This window comes from Antechinus flavipes, chromosome 2 (genome assembly GCF_016432865.1).
Source record: "Antechinus flavipes isolate AdamAnt ecotype Samford, QLD, Australia chromosome 2, AdamAnt_v2, whole genome shotgun sequence".
NCBI classification, from domain to species: Eukaryota; Metazoa; Chordata; class Mammalia; order Dasyuromorphia; family Dasyuridae; genus Antechinus; species Antechinus flavipes.
The window spans coordinates 673,632,589-673,648,334 of record NC_067399.1 but is presented as its reverse complement, the minus strand read 5'-3'; the positions used below and the strand labels follow the sequence as shown (position 1 = coordinate 673,648,334).

At 53.1% G+C, this 15,746-nt stretch overlaps 1 protein-coding gene across 3 annotated transcripts in view; it reads left to right on the top strand.

Annotated features, from left to right (window-relative positions):
* Positions 1 to 15,746, top strand: part of SGMS1 (sphingomyelin synthase 1) — a 187,259-nt gene that overhangs the window by 150,639 nt on the left and 20,874 nt on the right. For all 3 annotated transcript variants that reach the window (XM_051982644.1, XM_051982642.1, XM_051982645.1), the window contains one exon: positions 12,720 to 13,559. In XM_051982644.1, coding sequence (XP_051838604.1) covers positions 12,943 to 13,559 — 617 coding nt within the window. In that variant the 5' untranslated portion in view covers positions 12,720 to 12,942. The remainder of the gene's footprint in view (positions 1 to 12,719; positions 13,560 to 15,746) is intronic.

Below are 15,746 nucleotides of genomic sequence, written 5' to 3'. Positions count from 1 at the left end.
TAATAAACCTCAGGTTACGTGGAGATGAGGCCGCAGAGACTTTAGGCAGTTATTACCACCGAATAGCAGAGATCCGAATGCTCCATTCTTTCTGTTTTATTTGAATAATTTTTTATTAATATTTTCTGTCAGCATTCCCTTTCCCTTCTCAGAGACATCCTGTGTGTATATTTTTAATTTAAGAACAAAAGCAATAAGGGGGGGGGGGGGAATGAGCTCGGAATGGATCAGTACATCTTACAAATCGGAAACTCAGGAAGATTTTAAGTTTGCGGAGCTGCCCCTGCCTCTCTGAGGGAGCGGTGGGGGCCACCTCGGCGTATTCTCCGGGGCCAGCTCGGCGTATTCTCCGGGGCCACCTCGGCGTATTCTCCGGGGCCACCTCGGCCTATTCTCCGGGGCCACCTCGGCCTATTCTCCGGGGCCACCTCGGCGTATTCTCGGGGGCCAGCTCAGCCTATTCTCCGGGGCCGTGCTTGTTCTGCTGGGACTTCTGCAGCCTTCATTCTCCAGGGGGAGGGTCTCCCACTTACACTGTGGATGTAGAATGGCTTTGTCACCGACTGCTTCATCCCTTCATCAGTTCGTGTAACTCTTTCCTTCTTCATATGTGTGACCTTCATTTCTCCTGTGACCAAATAAGGCTTCTCCATATATGTGACCTTTATTTCTTTGTTTATCCTTGAGTCACTGCAGTCATGTCCGACTCTCCGGGACCCCATTTGGGGTCTTCTTGGCAGAGACACTGGCCGGTTTGCCATTTCCTTCTGCAGTTCATTTTACAGATGACGAGGCAGAGACACAAAATTACTGAGGCTGGATTTGAATTCAGGTTCTCCCGACTCAGGCGCTCTATCCACTGGGCCACCCAGCTACCCTGACCGTCTATGTACCTCAATTTGTGTAGCCATTCCCTGTCCCATGGCCATCCATTTTGCATCTTTGCTCCCACAAAAAGTGCTGCTATAAGTATTTCATTGTAGAAGGAGCCTTTCTTTTTATCAATGACCTACTTGGGATACCAATGACCTCTCTACAGTCAGATGGTATGGACATTTCAGCCCCTTTATTCACACAGTTATTAAGAGGAATTGGTGGTTTCCCCCCAAAGGCTCCAGCCAATGGCAGGGCTCAGAGGACCCAGGGACTCTGGTCCAATCTTTGGACCAAGAAACGGGAACTCCGAAGGGGAAATGCGACTGGTCAAATCCCACGGCTCACGGGGAAGAATCTGGACTCGATTCGAGGCCGGCCAGGCAGGTCCCACGTCCGGCGTTTCCTTCGTGCCCCAGCTGGGCTCCGGGTCACGCTGCCGCTGGGCTATTTTGGGCTCCTGAAAAATGTGTTTTCAAATTCACTTTGAGATCCCATCATGTAGCGTTTAAATCTCGGCGAGGAGACGGCAGCTCGGCTCCCGTCTATTTATCATCTCAGGGAATGACAGTGTAATGGGAACATGGCATTTTTTTTAGTTCCCATCTGTAAAATGTAAATTAATACTAATATCTCTGCTTCTTAGCGACTGTGTAGACATTGACTAGAAAATATAGAAAGTAAAATAGAAAAACTCTACAGCATTTTATCATGTTAGGATTTTCTGCAGTGTTTAGGGTGGAGTAAGCACTGGATAAAATCCTTTTTCATTCTTTTTTGTTCATCCAATATAGATGGTTATGGAGATAGATACTGTGGAGGGGGGTATTTAAATTAAAAAAATAAATCCAAATCCTGGGAAATGTTTTCTGCCTCAGCAGTTCTTATCTAGAAAGTCTGATTTATAAATAGAAAAGGACTTTAGGGGTCGGGCTAGAGAGAGTTCTTTAAAGATAGGAGACTAAATCCAGAAATTCTCAGGTACAATTTATTCGATTACTGGGGGAGCCATAAAAACCTTTTTCAAAAAGACAGGAGGGAGTGTGGGAGCTTCCTTGAATTTTACAGATCTTAACCTTTCTGTAACGCAGCGTATGCTGTTTCTTATTTGCCTTTTGGTTCCAGAGGTAAAGTGGCATAGCCATGAGCACTTCATGAAATCTGGAAGTTTCAGAGGCTCTGTAAAATTAGCATAACAGGATAACTTGTACTGAATCCGTATATGGATTGTAAGGCTAAAACAAGATAATATTTATATATTATAGATATAGATATTATTATATAATATATATGCATACATATTGTATGTGTGTATAGATATGTAATATATATTTATACATGAAATATTGTATATATTAAAGGGACCATGTGTATACCTTTGCGCACAGCACCTGCTCTCCTCCTGGTTACTTTTGCTCAGGGACGGCTTTTGTAGTTGAATAAGACCATTACAAGATCTATTCCTCTTCAGTGAGCTCACTAAGAGCATTCTCCTAGGTAGAAGGGAGATAAAACTGATCTGCGTCCTTTCTGTTCCTCCACAGTGCTGATTTCTTCTGCTATTCTCAGTATTGCAAATGGTTTCCGTGCACCCTGGCCATTCTGAGCTTTTGATGCGACGACATTTGTTAAAAATGCTTTTTACGCTTCGATTTTTATAAGTCAATGTTAGATCTGGAGACTGTAGGCAACAAATATGGGCGGATGTTGTTGACTGAGAGAGAGTGGAGTATCAGGCCCAAGGCCAGGAAGACTTAAGTTCAAATGCAGCCTCAGACGTCCCAGCAAGTCCACTCACCTGTTTCGGTTTTCTTGTGAAATGAGGATAAGATCAATACCTATTTCACAGGGCTGTGAAGGTCAAATGAGTTAATATTTGTAAAGCACTCAGCCACAAAGCCTAGCATAATCCGGGGGCAGCTAAGACAGCCGTGCACTCAAAGGTCTAATTTCTTTTTCTCGTTCTCAACATTATGAGTTTTTTTCTTTCTCTCAATTTTAGAGATTATTTGTTATCGGGGCGCTGGCAGTCGTTGCCATTTTTTGTTCTTAAATCTCTGAGGATCCGTGTCACGTCCAAGTGGTTGTGGGCAACAGGCTTGTCTGTGTGGAGAGTTGAGTTAGTTTGGGGTTTGCATTTCCTAGACTGGAAGTTTGTTGACCACAAATAGAATAGAATAGAAGCAGAATTTGCACTGTTCCAGTGCGTGCTCTGCATTGAGCAATTGATGCAGGGAACAAAGGTTTCTTTTTTGGAATTTCTGGCGGCCGGTGGCCTTCTCCTGCCCCACCAGCACCGACTCTTCCTCGTCCCCACACACATTTGCTCCTTAGGCGGGTGTTGCTCCTGGAGGGGTTTTGGATTCCAGCTCTGGAATTTGTTCTTTTTGTACATTTCTAGCCTCCTGTTATCGGATGTTCTGAGAACCTCCTATCCTGAATATCCTCCTATCCTGAAACCTTGAACTTGGATTCATTTGGAATAAGTTCTGTTTTCTAGCGTATTTTAAGTGATTTGATTTCTAACTGAATCGTAAAGTTTTCGGGCTTGGATTTTTGACCCCTTTAAAATCCAAGCGTGAGCTGGTTAAACAAAGAAATAAAAACAATCTTGAGATGACCTGTGACTGATTGGAAATCAGAAGATTGTGTAGTTCTCTCCCTGGCCACGTGCCTCGGGGTTAGAGCTGCTGTTTTCCAGGGGAGGAGGTGATGGAAGCAGATCCTGGTGTGGTATTTGGGCCTGCCCCCAAAGCTGGCACGCAACAGACAGATTCGAGCCAGGGCGGAGACGCGAGCATCTCCTGTTTCTAAGATCCAACTTCCCGGCCCTTATATCCAAGAAAAACAGGATTTACCAGGAGAAGCCAGAAGCTAGCACGAATCTCACCTTTGCTCCCATCTCTCCATCACTGATACTTCCATCTCCTCTCCCCTATTTAAGATTGAAACTGCCATGAGGTCAGTGATCTCCACCTCCTCCTCTCCATTCCGGTTATTTTGTCTTTTTTTTTTTTTTTTTTTTTTTTACAAAATTTAAGCCTAAAACACCAAAGAACAGTCATTTCCATATATAAAGTACAAAGTTAAGCAGCAAAAGGATTGTCCAGGAAATGCAGATTTCCATTACGTACGTCTTACTTTTATTTTTTTTAGGAGTATAATTTACTTTTATTTTTAAGAATAGAGTTTCAAAGCTGTCCTGCTTCTCTGTGCTTCTCTCTGGCTGTTCTCTTCTGAGCAAATTTTAAATGTTCTTTGAAAAGACAATTGCTACTTTATTTCTATCTCTCCCTGTTTAGTAGACAAAAAGAAAGACTTTGTAACGGATCCGGCAGGGGCTTAGTCAGTTAGTTTTTGCCTTTGTGTTCCAGAGAGTTTACCATGTAACAAACAAACAAATAAGTTTAAAAAAAAATTAAAGAAGCTTCATGCCTTAAAACAATGAATGTGGGGGCAGGGAGGTGGCTCAGTGGATAGATTACCAGCCAAGGAAGTCGGGAGGACCTGAGTTCAAATCTGGCCTCAGACACTTCGCATTTCCTGGCTGTGTGACCCCGGGCAAGTCATTTAACCCCAACTGCCTCAGCCAAAAAAAAAAAAAAAAAAAGAATGAATGTGGAAATGAAGGAATATTGGCTTTTGCTTTGTTTTATACTCTCGGGTAACTGCTTTCCGCTAAAGTGCTGTTAAGGTTTTGCTTTGTTTTAATGAAATTTTAAAGTTTGTTTTTTAACTTCAGACTGGGGAGGCCATTAATTCAATGATTTTGGAGGATCTTGGGTAATTGGGGTCCAGGAATAAAACCTCAGGGAAAAGTCCTTTGAGGGAGAATGACTGTTGTGTTGGATACCAGAAGGGTAAGAAAACCAGTGTTTCCAAGTGCCAGGAACTAAAGCTTTGAAGTTTTACAAAGATAATCTCCTTTGATTTTCATGAACCTTTATCAGGGCCTTCGTTTCTCTAGACTTGTTCAGTTTTCCCAGAAAGGTTTATCACGTCGGCGGCCATTCTTATGTAGGTAATTTATCTCGTTCAGTTCATCAAACATTCATTTGTTGGGTTCTCTTGGTTCTGATTCTCCCTTGTTCTCCCTCTCTCCCTCCCCCACCTCCTCCCTCCCTCTCTTCTTCTCCCCCAGCCCCTCTCCCTTTCTCTCTCCCTCCTCCCTGCAGCACCAGGTGCCAGTGTCGCTGTCCCCTTGGCTAGTGCTCAAAGCCTTGGGCTTTGGTCAGCTCGCGGCCGGCCAGGGGATGAGCCTCGGGGATTTAGCTGGTCCGCAGAGCTGGACTCCGTCTGGGGGCTCGAGCCGGAAAGCATCTCGTAGCTCCTGGGCCTGCCAGCTCAGATGCCCGGTGCTGACCTCCTGCCGGGGGCGAAGGATCCCAAGGCAGCCTGGGGCTCCCTCCCGGCCTTCAGAGCTTATGTTCTGGGTGGGAGGGGTGGACACGGAGCTAGCACAGATCGGTGCGCTGGTAATTACAGAGTTAGGAAGGGGAGCACTGACCACTGCAGGGTGGGGGGCACTGACTGCCGAGGTGGGCAGGATGGGGAGCGCTGACCACTGCAAGGTGGGGGGGCACTGACCACTAAAGTGGGCGGGATGGGGGGACACTGACCACTGCAAGGTGGGGGACGCTGACTGCCGAGGTGGGCGGGATGGGGAGCGCTGACCACTGCAAGGTGGGGACGCTGACTGCCGAGGTGGGCGGGATGGGGAGCGCTGACCACTGCAAGTGGGGGGGGTGCTGACCACTGAGGTGGGTGGGGTGGGGAGCACTGACCACTGCAAGGTGGGGAAGCTGACTGCTGAGGTGGGCGGGATGGGGGGTGCTGACCACTGCAAGGTGGGGACGCTGACTGCCGAGGTGGGCGGGATGGGGAAGCACTGACCACTGCAAGTGGGGGGGCACTGACCACCGAAGTGGGCAGGATGGGGGGGACACTGACCACTGCAAGGTGGGGACGCTGACTGCCAAGGTGGGCGGGATGGGGGGCGCTGACCACTGAGGTGGGTGGGGTGGGGAGCACTGACCACTGCAAGGTGGGGACGCTGACTGCCGAGGTGGGCGGGATGGGGGGCGCTGACCATTGAGGGGGTGTTGATCACTACGGGGTGTCTGAGCCCTGCTCTGCTGGGCGGGAAGGATTCCAGGGAGGGCCTGCAAAGGTCGCGTGCCTTTATTTGCATAGCCCTTTAAGGCCGGCAGAAACAAACGTCTGGTTTTATTCTCCCGCCGGCCTGGGAGGCCAGGGCTGCCCTTCTCTCTCTGAGGTAGGACACTGGGGCAGAGTGTCAGGAAGGCTGCGCCTGAACGTGGGGCTTCTGCCTGGGCCCTGGGACCATGGCCCCCCCAGCCGGCTGTTAGGGGCGCAGGGCCCGGCCCTGGGGTGAGAGGGAGCCCGGGGGACGGAGGCACCTTGTAAACACCCAGCACGGGGGCGTTCCGTCCCGCTGCCCAGGTGCCCCCTTCCCTCTGGCCAGGGAAGGTCTTGCCTAATTGGGATAATCATTAAGCGCCTCTGGCCGCTGGGGCTGACCTTTGTCACCATAACTTACACGCGCTCAGGCGTTTCTCCGGGATGTCGCAGCCCTCCGGCAGAGCTTCCGCGGCCCGCGCAGGGCGGCCATTTGTAACAGGGATTCCTCTGGTCATCTCACCCACCAGAAAGCTGCGAGCGTGAGGGCCGGAGGAACGCGGAGGCTGTTGTGCTGGTCATCGTCCTTATCGTTAGTGAGGAAGTGGAGGCGGGGGGGCGGCCCCGGCCCCAGCCCCCCTCCGATGGCCCCCCGGGATGGGTCGGGTCCCCGGCCCCCTCCTGGTTTCTTCCCTCTCTTTGCCAGTCCTCGAGGCTGCCCCCATCGCTTCCGTCCCAGCCAGGGGGAGAGGGGCCAAAGGTGGGAGGGCAGAGGTCAGCGGCCGGCCAGATGAGAGCTGACCAGCCGGAGCTCTTGGCTTGGATCGTTTCGCCTCCCCCACTGGGATGGACGCTTTCCAGAAAAACAATGCGGAAGAAAGCGTCCTGGTTGGGTTTTTAACTATCCAGGTTGGTCTGAGGACACTGGGTGATGTCCCTCTGCCGCCGCTTCCTCCTTGGGGACTCCCGGCTCCTGACAGGGTCCCATCTTCTTTCTTTCTCTCTGCAGCCCCGTGGGCCCCTGCCCTCCCAGAGTGCCCAGTGCCCGCGCTAGGAACGGCGGGCCCTGTTAGGGTCAATGCTGGGCCCTGTTAGGGTCAACACCGGGCCCTGTTAGGGTCGCAGCTGGCCCCCTCGGTGGTGCTGGGTCCCAGGGGTGTCCGTCAGAAAGTCCGTCTGTCTGGCAGAGGTCCTCGCTCACGGCCAGTGGGGTCTCCTCAGCAGGCCGGAAGCTTCTGCCGGGGCCAGATACTCCTTACCTGCCCCAGCTCCGGCCCAGGGCCCAGGAATGATTATTCCCTTCCTGACTGATGTAGAGCGAGTGCTGTCTCCCCCCTCACCCCTTCTCCTCTGCACACTCTCTCTCTCTCTCTCTGTCTCTGTCTCTGTCTCTCTGTCTCTTTCTGTCTCTGTCTCTCTCTGTCTCTGTCTCTGTCTCTGTCTCTCTCTGTCTCTCTCTCTGTCTCTCTCTCTCAGATTCTGCTTCTCTTGGGTTGGCGTCTGCAGCAGGCTTATGAGTTGCCCTGAGTTCATATCCAGGCCATCCCCATGATCTCTGACAAATCATCCCACTCTGTCCCCAGCTGGGGCCAAGCAGAGCAGGTCTCTCTCCTCTGCATGACGTCCTTCAGATACTTGGGGCCATCTTGTCTCCCTCAGGTCCTTCCCCCAGTTCTCATCACCTGCATCTCTCCTTTCCTCTGCTACAAAATCTCCCCTTGTGGCCCTCATTAGCTTTGAGAAAACTGTGTGAATCTAAGCACGGCCTTATTATTATTACCGCCAGTCTTAACAGAACAGGAGCAGCTGCTTTACGGTGGGCTCCTTGAGGGGGAGCCACGTGCTGGCCACTTTACGGTGGGTTTGTTGTGGGGGAGCCACGTGCTGGCCACTTTACGGTGGGCTCCTTGGGGGGGAGCCACGTGCTGGCCACTTTTCTGGTCATTGCTGGGTATTGGGCAAGTCCTTTGAGTCTGAGGCATTTCATTGAAGGAGGGAGTGTGATGTCTTGGAGGGAGAGCTGGATTTGAGTCAGGACCCGAGTTCGAATTCCACTGTCTGGCCTCAGTGGCCATCTAGTCCAACCCCCTCACTTGACAGGTAATGATAGTAATATAATAGCAGCTAACTTTGTGTAGCACTTGCTGAGTGCCGGGGGCCGGGCTGAGGATGTTACAGTCTTGAGCCTCATTAACAACCTTGGGACGTAAGCAATTTTATTATCTGTTTTACGGATGAGGAAACTGAGGCAGGCAAAGGTTCATGCCCTGCTGAGGGTCACAGCTCGCGGGTGTCCGAGACCGGTTTCGAGGTGGCCAGGGAGCGTGGTGGATGGATTGCTGGGCCTGGAGACAGAAAAAGGCGTCTCTCTGAGTTTAAATCTGGCCTCAGACACTTCTTAGCTGTGTGAGCCTGGCCCAGAAGCTTCCCCCTGCTCGCCTCAGTTTCTGCATCTGTAAAACGGGCAGAAGAAGGAAATGGTAAACTTCAGTATCTCTGCCAAGAAAAACCGTACAGGGCCACAGAGAGTCGGACATGATGGAAATGACTGAACAATAACAAGGGCAAAAGAAGCTGAGACTCGGAGCTCCTGCGGGGATTTGGGGCCGGAAGGGACCTGAGGCCGTTGTCCTCACGAGCCCGCAGCTGGTGCGAGTGCCAGCCTGGGTAACGCGCCCTCCGAAGCCCGGCCTTGCCAGCTTGGCTGCAGGTATCGTCTTTGGACCCGCCGCAGCTCCGCCAAGCCGCCCGTGGCCCCCCGTTGTCCGCGGCCCCGCGGCCCGCCCGGGCCGTGTAGTGTCTGTGCAGGAAGGACTTCTCGTCCCTCGGGGCGAGTAAAAGAAAAAGGAAACCTTCGGGCGGTAACATCAGGCCTGCTTGGGCAGACCCCAGAGCAAGAGCAGAAACTCCCTCCCAGATGGGAACGGAGAACTTGGCCCTCCTGCCTGCCGCTCCTGGAAATCAGGAGAAAAGCGTGACTCCCTCTTTTACAGGGGATGGCAGAGCTTAAGATGCCAATACCTGCTTATCCTTTTTACTGCACCAAAGGCCGCTTCAAGCAGGGATTAGAGATAAGCAGTCGTGGGTTCAAGTCCCAGTCTGGCACTTCCTGGGTGTTTGACCCGCCCAGAGTGTGTCCGTGGTATCGGTGGGGGGAGTTGGGAGCACGTCCAGCGCTGGACCTCAGTGCTCCTCCGTCGCACAGTTTTAGATGCCGTTTGATTACTTACCCTTTTTCCCCCACAAGGCAGTCTGGGTAAGTGGCTTACCCAGAGTCACCCGGCAGACGCTGCCATTTGGACTGATTGGAGGTCAGGTCCTCCCACTGCCAGGGCCGGTGCTCCCCCCGCTGCACCAGCTCAGTGCTTGCAAAATCAGGCTTTTCCTAAATGAAGCCCTCGGGTCCATTTGTGTGTGACCATCGGCAGCTCTCGGACCCTCGCGGTAACAGCCTCTAGGTCCCTCTTGGTCTTGACCGAGTTTTTCATTCGACCCCAGATGAGTCTGTAGACGGAGAGTCCCGGAGACCCAGATACAAACATCGGCTCCGTGGCTGACGCTCCGGCCTCGGCCGGCTCCCACGCTGGTGAGAATGGGGGCTGGGCCAGGGGCTGACTGAGAGGGCGGCGCATCTGGGTTAAGGGACGTGTTTCAAATCTGTTTTCTGTGTGTCTGCTCGAGACGAGAATTGGCGTTGGGGGACGCCTCTCACTTCTGGTGTTGGTGAGAGTTACGCTGCAGAGAATCTCATTTCTTTTTGCCATTTTCCCCTGATTTTCAGGAGTGGCCAGTTTTGCTCTTTGATGGGAGGGATCCTGGACGAACCTTTATTTCTGGGGTAGGTGGGATTGTGGATGACCAGCTTCGCTGATTGAGTTTGCTCCCTGGATTGAGGCCGCCCCCTTTGGGTTTCCCCGATGACAGGCGGAGGGGCAGTATGGGATCGCTGGGGCCCTTAGGGCCCGACTCTGGCATGGAAGGGCCCTTCCCGCCGTTCTTCTGATTGCCGTTTGCTGGAGGCGCAGGCGATGTCCTCTTGGTAGTTTAGTTTGGCCGGTTTTTTTGTTTAAAGCCATTTCTCCCATTTCCTTGAGTGCGGTTGAGTCATTGGAGGTGTCGTTGGAAAGTACCCGGAGTCAGGAGGCCTCCTTCCTACTCTGCCAGGAACCAGGTCCCTCGGGAACCAGGGGCATTTAAACTCTGGACCTTCCTCTCCTCATTTCTCAAGTTCGCAGCGGGTAAAGGAGGGCCAGTCCCCTGATCTCCAAGGCCCTCCCTTCCCGCTCAGAAATGTCAGCTTGCCCAGGATCGTGAGGTTTGGAACCTTATTTTATTTATTTCTATTTATTTATTTATTTTGCTGAGGCAGTTGGGATTAAGTGACTTGCCCAGGGTCACACAGCTGGAGATTTGGAACTTTAAAGAAAGACCTTGGAGAGCATTTCGTTTCATTCCCTCCCATTGTAGAGATGGGGAAACTGAGGTACGGAGAAGGAAAGGGACCGGCTACCTTGAGGGCGCCTCCTGAAATCTCTTGCTTCCTTCATCCTGCACCTACTTGAGACTCTTTTTGATGTCCCCCATTTACTTATTCCCACTCTGTCCACTTGGAATGATCTTTCCTACGGTGTATGTTGTAGATGTCTATTTAGGGACCTCTTGTGCCCTCCCTCCAGCATGTAATCTCTGGAGGTGTCGGAGACGGAGGCTGCAGCTCGGGGGCGTTCTGGGCTGTCCGTCCCTCCGACATCCTCGGGAGTCCAGGCGTTGAACTGTCCAGGGCTCGACGCAGAGCGAACATTTAAGAACCGTTTGTCGGGTTTGCTTCCTCCCCATCCCTGGCCCTTTCCCCTTTCCCTTCCCACTCTGATCCGAGGTCCGGCTTTTCTTCCCGTGCTACATTTGTATTTATTCTGTTGAAGGCGTCTCGAGTACATTTTAATCTCGCACCCGGCACGCCGTGGAGTCTGGGGACCCACTCAGGTCTGTGGCCTCAGAGCGACGCCCCTGAGTGAAGATATGTATTTAATCTAAACCAACGATCTCTTCAAATCTGCTTTCACTGCGTTTCCTCGAGAGGAGAAGAAAAAAGTCCTCCCGGTCTCCAGCGCGATGCTTAACGACGTTTTCTCTATATGTTCCCATATACCTTGCGGTGCATTTAAAATAGCCATTAAGTTTCCGTTCAGATTATTACCCTGCCTCTCTTTTGAAATGCCCGATTATTAGTTTTTCTTTTCTTTTTCAGTAAAACGGAGCGAGCAAATCTAATTTAGCACCACGGCCAATTAAAAGTCATTAAGAGCCCTAGCGCGTGCTGTCGATACATTTTTTCCTGAACGCAAAAAATAAGTCATAAAACGATCTTCAGTATTCCGTGCAAAATAAACTCATTTGCAAAAGATTAGTTTATATGGTGATTTTCCCCCAGTGCCTAATTGCATGTGGGAAGTTATTTTGACTAAGTTTTTTCAAAGTGAAAAATGGAATAAAATATATGACTTGGTGGATGATGTCACGGAGCAAGGCCTCTCATTTTTGCCTTGACAGTAATTCTCTGGCCTGGCAGGCCCTCCCCGCCTCACGCCTGGGCTACTGCATCTCCCCCCTCCAACCCATCCTCCAGGTAGCTGTCAGAGTGTAGGTACCTGACTGTGGCCCCTCCCCCATCAGCTGTCAGAGTGACTGTGGCCCCTCCCCCCATCCTTCCTCAGTAAGCTCCAGGGCTCCACGTTACCTCCAGGGTCACATACAGCGCTCTGGTTGGCCTCCGAAGTCCACGGGCTGCCCCCCTCCCGCCTTTCCATGCTTTGCTCCAAGACCCTCCCCGCCTTGGCCCCGGTCATTTTCTTTGCAGTCCCCCATGTTTAGAATACCCCTCTCCCTCCCTGCCCGCTTGCCTTCCCGGCTAATAAAATCTCACGGGCCAAAGGAGGTGGGTCCCGGTTCCTGGTTGTGACCTCTCCCCTTTGCCACTTGTCTGCACGGATCTGCGCGCTGACTTGCCCGTGGGACCGGGGGCTCCCGGAGACTCTGCGCGGTCTTTCGCTTCCCCTTGTGTCGCCCGCGCTAGGCCCGGTGCCGGGCACACAGTGGGTGCTTCCGTGTTCTGTGACTGACCTGGCTGATCTGACATTTTAGGAAGGGCTTTGCCATCGAGGCGGCCTGGGACGGCCAGAAGGGCGGAACCTGCTCCCGGGGCTGCAGAGCAGGGAGGGCAGGGCCAGGCGATGTCCAGGAAGGACGGAAATAATTAAAAGAGGGAAGCAAGTTAAATTAATTAAATTTAATGAATTTAAATAATTAAAAGGGGGAAGTATTGAGTTATGAGGGACCGAGAAAGGCTGTTTTCAAGGGTATGAAGGGCACTGCCATAGGGGACCAGTAAGAACAATACGGTGGACACTGGCGAGAGGCAACTTTAGGCTTGATGTCCAGGAAAGCGTCCTTACTACAAAAGGAAGGGGGTTATCTGTTCCCCTCGAGTGCCCGCCGTCGGGAGGCTGGGGAAGGGGAGAGGCGGGCCTTGATGTTCTGGTGCTCAGTGAGTCAGAGACTCCAGGGCAGGAGTGTGGAGGGTGAGGGGCCGGGGGGCCGGCCCGCGGGCTCCGGCCTTTCCCCTCCGTTCCCCTCGAGTGCCCGCCGTCGGGAGGCTGGGGAAGGGGAGAGGCGGGCCTTCCTTCTGACCCTGTGTCTCGCCCCTGCAGGGAGAAGAGCCCTGGTTCCGAGGAGGAGGTGAGGGCTTTCTCGTGCGCCCGCGGAGCGCGGCCTGCTCCATGAAGTGTGCGAGCGCCTCCCCGCCCAGCTTGCCACTCGAGTTTCTGCCCTCGGCCCGCGGGATGGAGGGGTCGCGGAGGGGCTGCCTCTTCCGCCCGAGGAGCGGGGGCTGCTGACCGTCGCGGAAGCGGAGGACCTCTGCCCGCCGGGACGATGAAGGAGGTCGGCTGCTGGTCACCCCAGATGGTGACGGATTGGCTGCTGGAGAACGCCATGCCCGAATACTGTGAGCCCCTGGGGCACTACACGGGGCAGGATCTGATCAGCCTCACGCGGGAGGACTTCGCCAAGCCCCCGCTCTCCCGGGTCTCCTCCGACAACGGGCAGCGCTTGCTGGACATGATCGAGACCCTGAAAATGGAGCACCACCTGGAGGCGCACAAGAACGGGCACGCCAACGGGCACCTGAGCATCGGCGCCGACGGCCCGGCGCCCGGCGGCAAGGCCAAGCACAACGGCGTGCCCAACGGCTACCAGGGCGGCCTGGAGATGATCCAGATCCCCATGCCCGAACCCGAGCGCTCCCAGTACCCCCGCGAGTGGGGCAAGACTCTGCTGGCCTTCCTGTACGCCCTCTGCTGCTTCGTGCTCACCACGGTCACCATCTCGTTCGTCCACGAGCGGGTGCCCCCCAAGGAGACGCAGGCGCCCCTGCCGGACACCTTTTTTGACCATTTTAACCGGGTGCAGTGGGCCTTCTCCATCTGCGAAATCAACGGCTTGATCCTTGTAGGCCTCTGGTTCATTCAGTGGTTGCTTCTCAAATACAAGTAAGTGGCCGGGGGGTGGGCGGGGGGAGAGGGAGGCCGCTTTGGGGTTGGGGGACACTTGGGCCCAGGAAGGCATTCCTGCTTCAAAGATGGAAGCCTCTGTTTGGGGGGAGGGAGCCCCGGAAAACCGAGGCGTGGGGAGCGAACATTAGCTCTTCCCGCTCGGGTTCGAGTCTCTTCCTGCTTGGGTTCGAGTCTCTTCCCGCTCGGGTTCGAGTTTCTTCCCGCTCAGGTTTGAGTCTCTTCCTGCTTGGGTTCGAGCCTTTTCCTGCTCGGGGCTGATCTGACCTTTCAAGTCGTGCTCCTTCCTCTTGAAAATTAAAACAGGAAATTCAGGAAAGCAGCAGGATTTCGTTCCGGGCCGTTCCGGAGCGGCTGGGGGCCGATTGATCTCACACCCACACACACACACTCACACACTCACACACACTCACACACACACTCACACTCACACACACACACTCACACACACACACTCACACACACACACACTCACACTCACACACTCACACATACACACACACACACTCACACACACACTCACACACACTCACACTCACACTCACACACACACACACTCACACACACACACTCACACACACTCACACACTCACACATACACACACACACACTCACACACACACACTCACACACACTCACACACTCACACACACTCACACACACACTCACACTCACACACACACACTCACACACACACACACTCACACACACACACACTCACACTCACACACTCACACACACACTCACACACACTCACACACACACACACACACACACACTCACACACACACACACACTCACACACACACACACTCACACACACTCACACTCAGCCATAACGTAGCCAGCCCGGTTTCCTTGATGCTTTCTGACGGGAACGGGAGCTGGGGCATCCCAGATCCCGGCCGGTCCCAGCTCCCCAAGTTAGATGCTTCTTGTCATCGGATCCTCACCTGAGCAGGAGAGATGGGCATTGTGACTATTCCCATTTTACAGAGGAGAAACCGATCCTATTTTTCCCCTGAGGCAGTTGGGGCTCAGTGACTTGCCCAGGGTCACACAGCTGGGAAGTGTTAAGTGTCTGAGGGCAGATTTGAACTCGGGTCTTCCTGACTTCGGGGCCGGTTCTCTACCCACTGCGCCCCCTACTGCCGAGAAACCAGTTCCACAGTTGCAGCTGTACATAAGGAGATGCAGAATCGCCTCCAACACAGAACGTTTCAGAGGCTTCAGGATTCCCAGAGGCCTTTAGATCCTCTGTCTCCTGGAAAGGGCCCGAGACGGAATTTAGGCCCGCATTTCACAGAGGAGAAAAGCGAGAGCCTGGAAAGTAAGATGTCGTCCTTGGGGATGCTCCTGCAGAGGCTCCGGAGCAGCCGAGGGCTCAGTGGGGGCCGGGTCTGAGCAGGCTCTGTCTCCGGGGGGTCGCCATGCAGGCCAGCCTGCAGAGACTGTCCTTAGCCCACAACCTGGCACATAGTAGGCACTTACTCCCTCATTCTCATTGTGTATCTCTGTCCCCAGGACCTGGCACATAGTAGGCACTTACTCCCTCATTCTCATTGTGTATCTCTGTCCCCAGGACCTGGCACATAGTAGGCACTTACTCCCTCATTCTCATCTGTGTATCTCTATCCCCAGGACCTGGCACATAGTAGGCACTTACTCCCTCATTCTCATTGTGTATCTCTGTCCCCAGGACCTGGCACATAGTAGGCACTTACTCCCTCATTCTCATTGTGTATCTCTGTCCCCAGGACCTGGCACATAGTAGGCACTTACTCCCTCATTCTCATTGTGTATCTCTGTCCCCAGGACCTGGCACTAGTAGGCACTTACTCTCTCATTCTCATCTGTGTATCTCTGCCCCCAGGACCTGGCACGTAGTAGGCACTTACTCTCTCATTCTCATTGTGTATCTCTGTCCCCAGGACCTGGCACGTAGTAGGCACTTACTCTCTCATTCTCATCTGTATGTCTCCGTCCCTAGCCAGTGCAAATTGTGCGCTCTTCCTGCTGTTTCTCCTAAGCTGAGCGCCGTGGCTGGGGCGCTGTCAGTAATGTCCTTGAAGAGGACAGATAAACAAATCCCACTCCCAGATTTGGGGGGGAGTTAATTTGCTTTTCGGTGTATCATTAACCCGTCCTCTCGCTGAGCAGATTGTA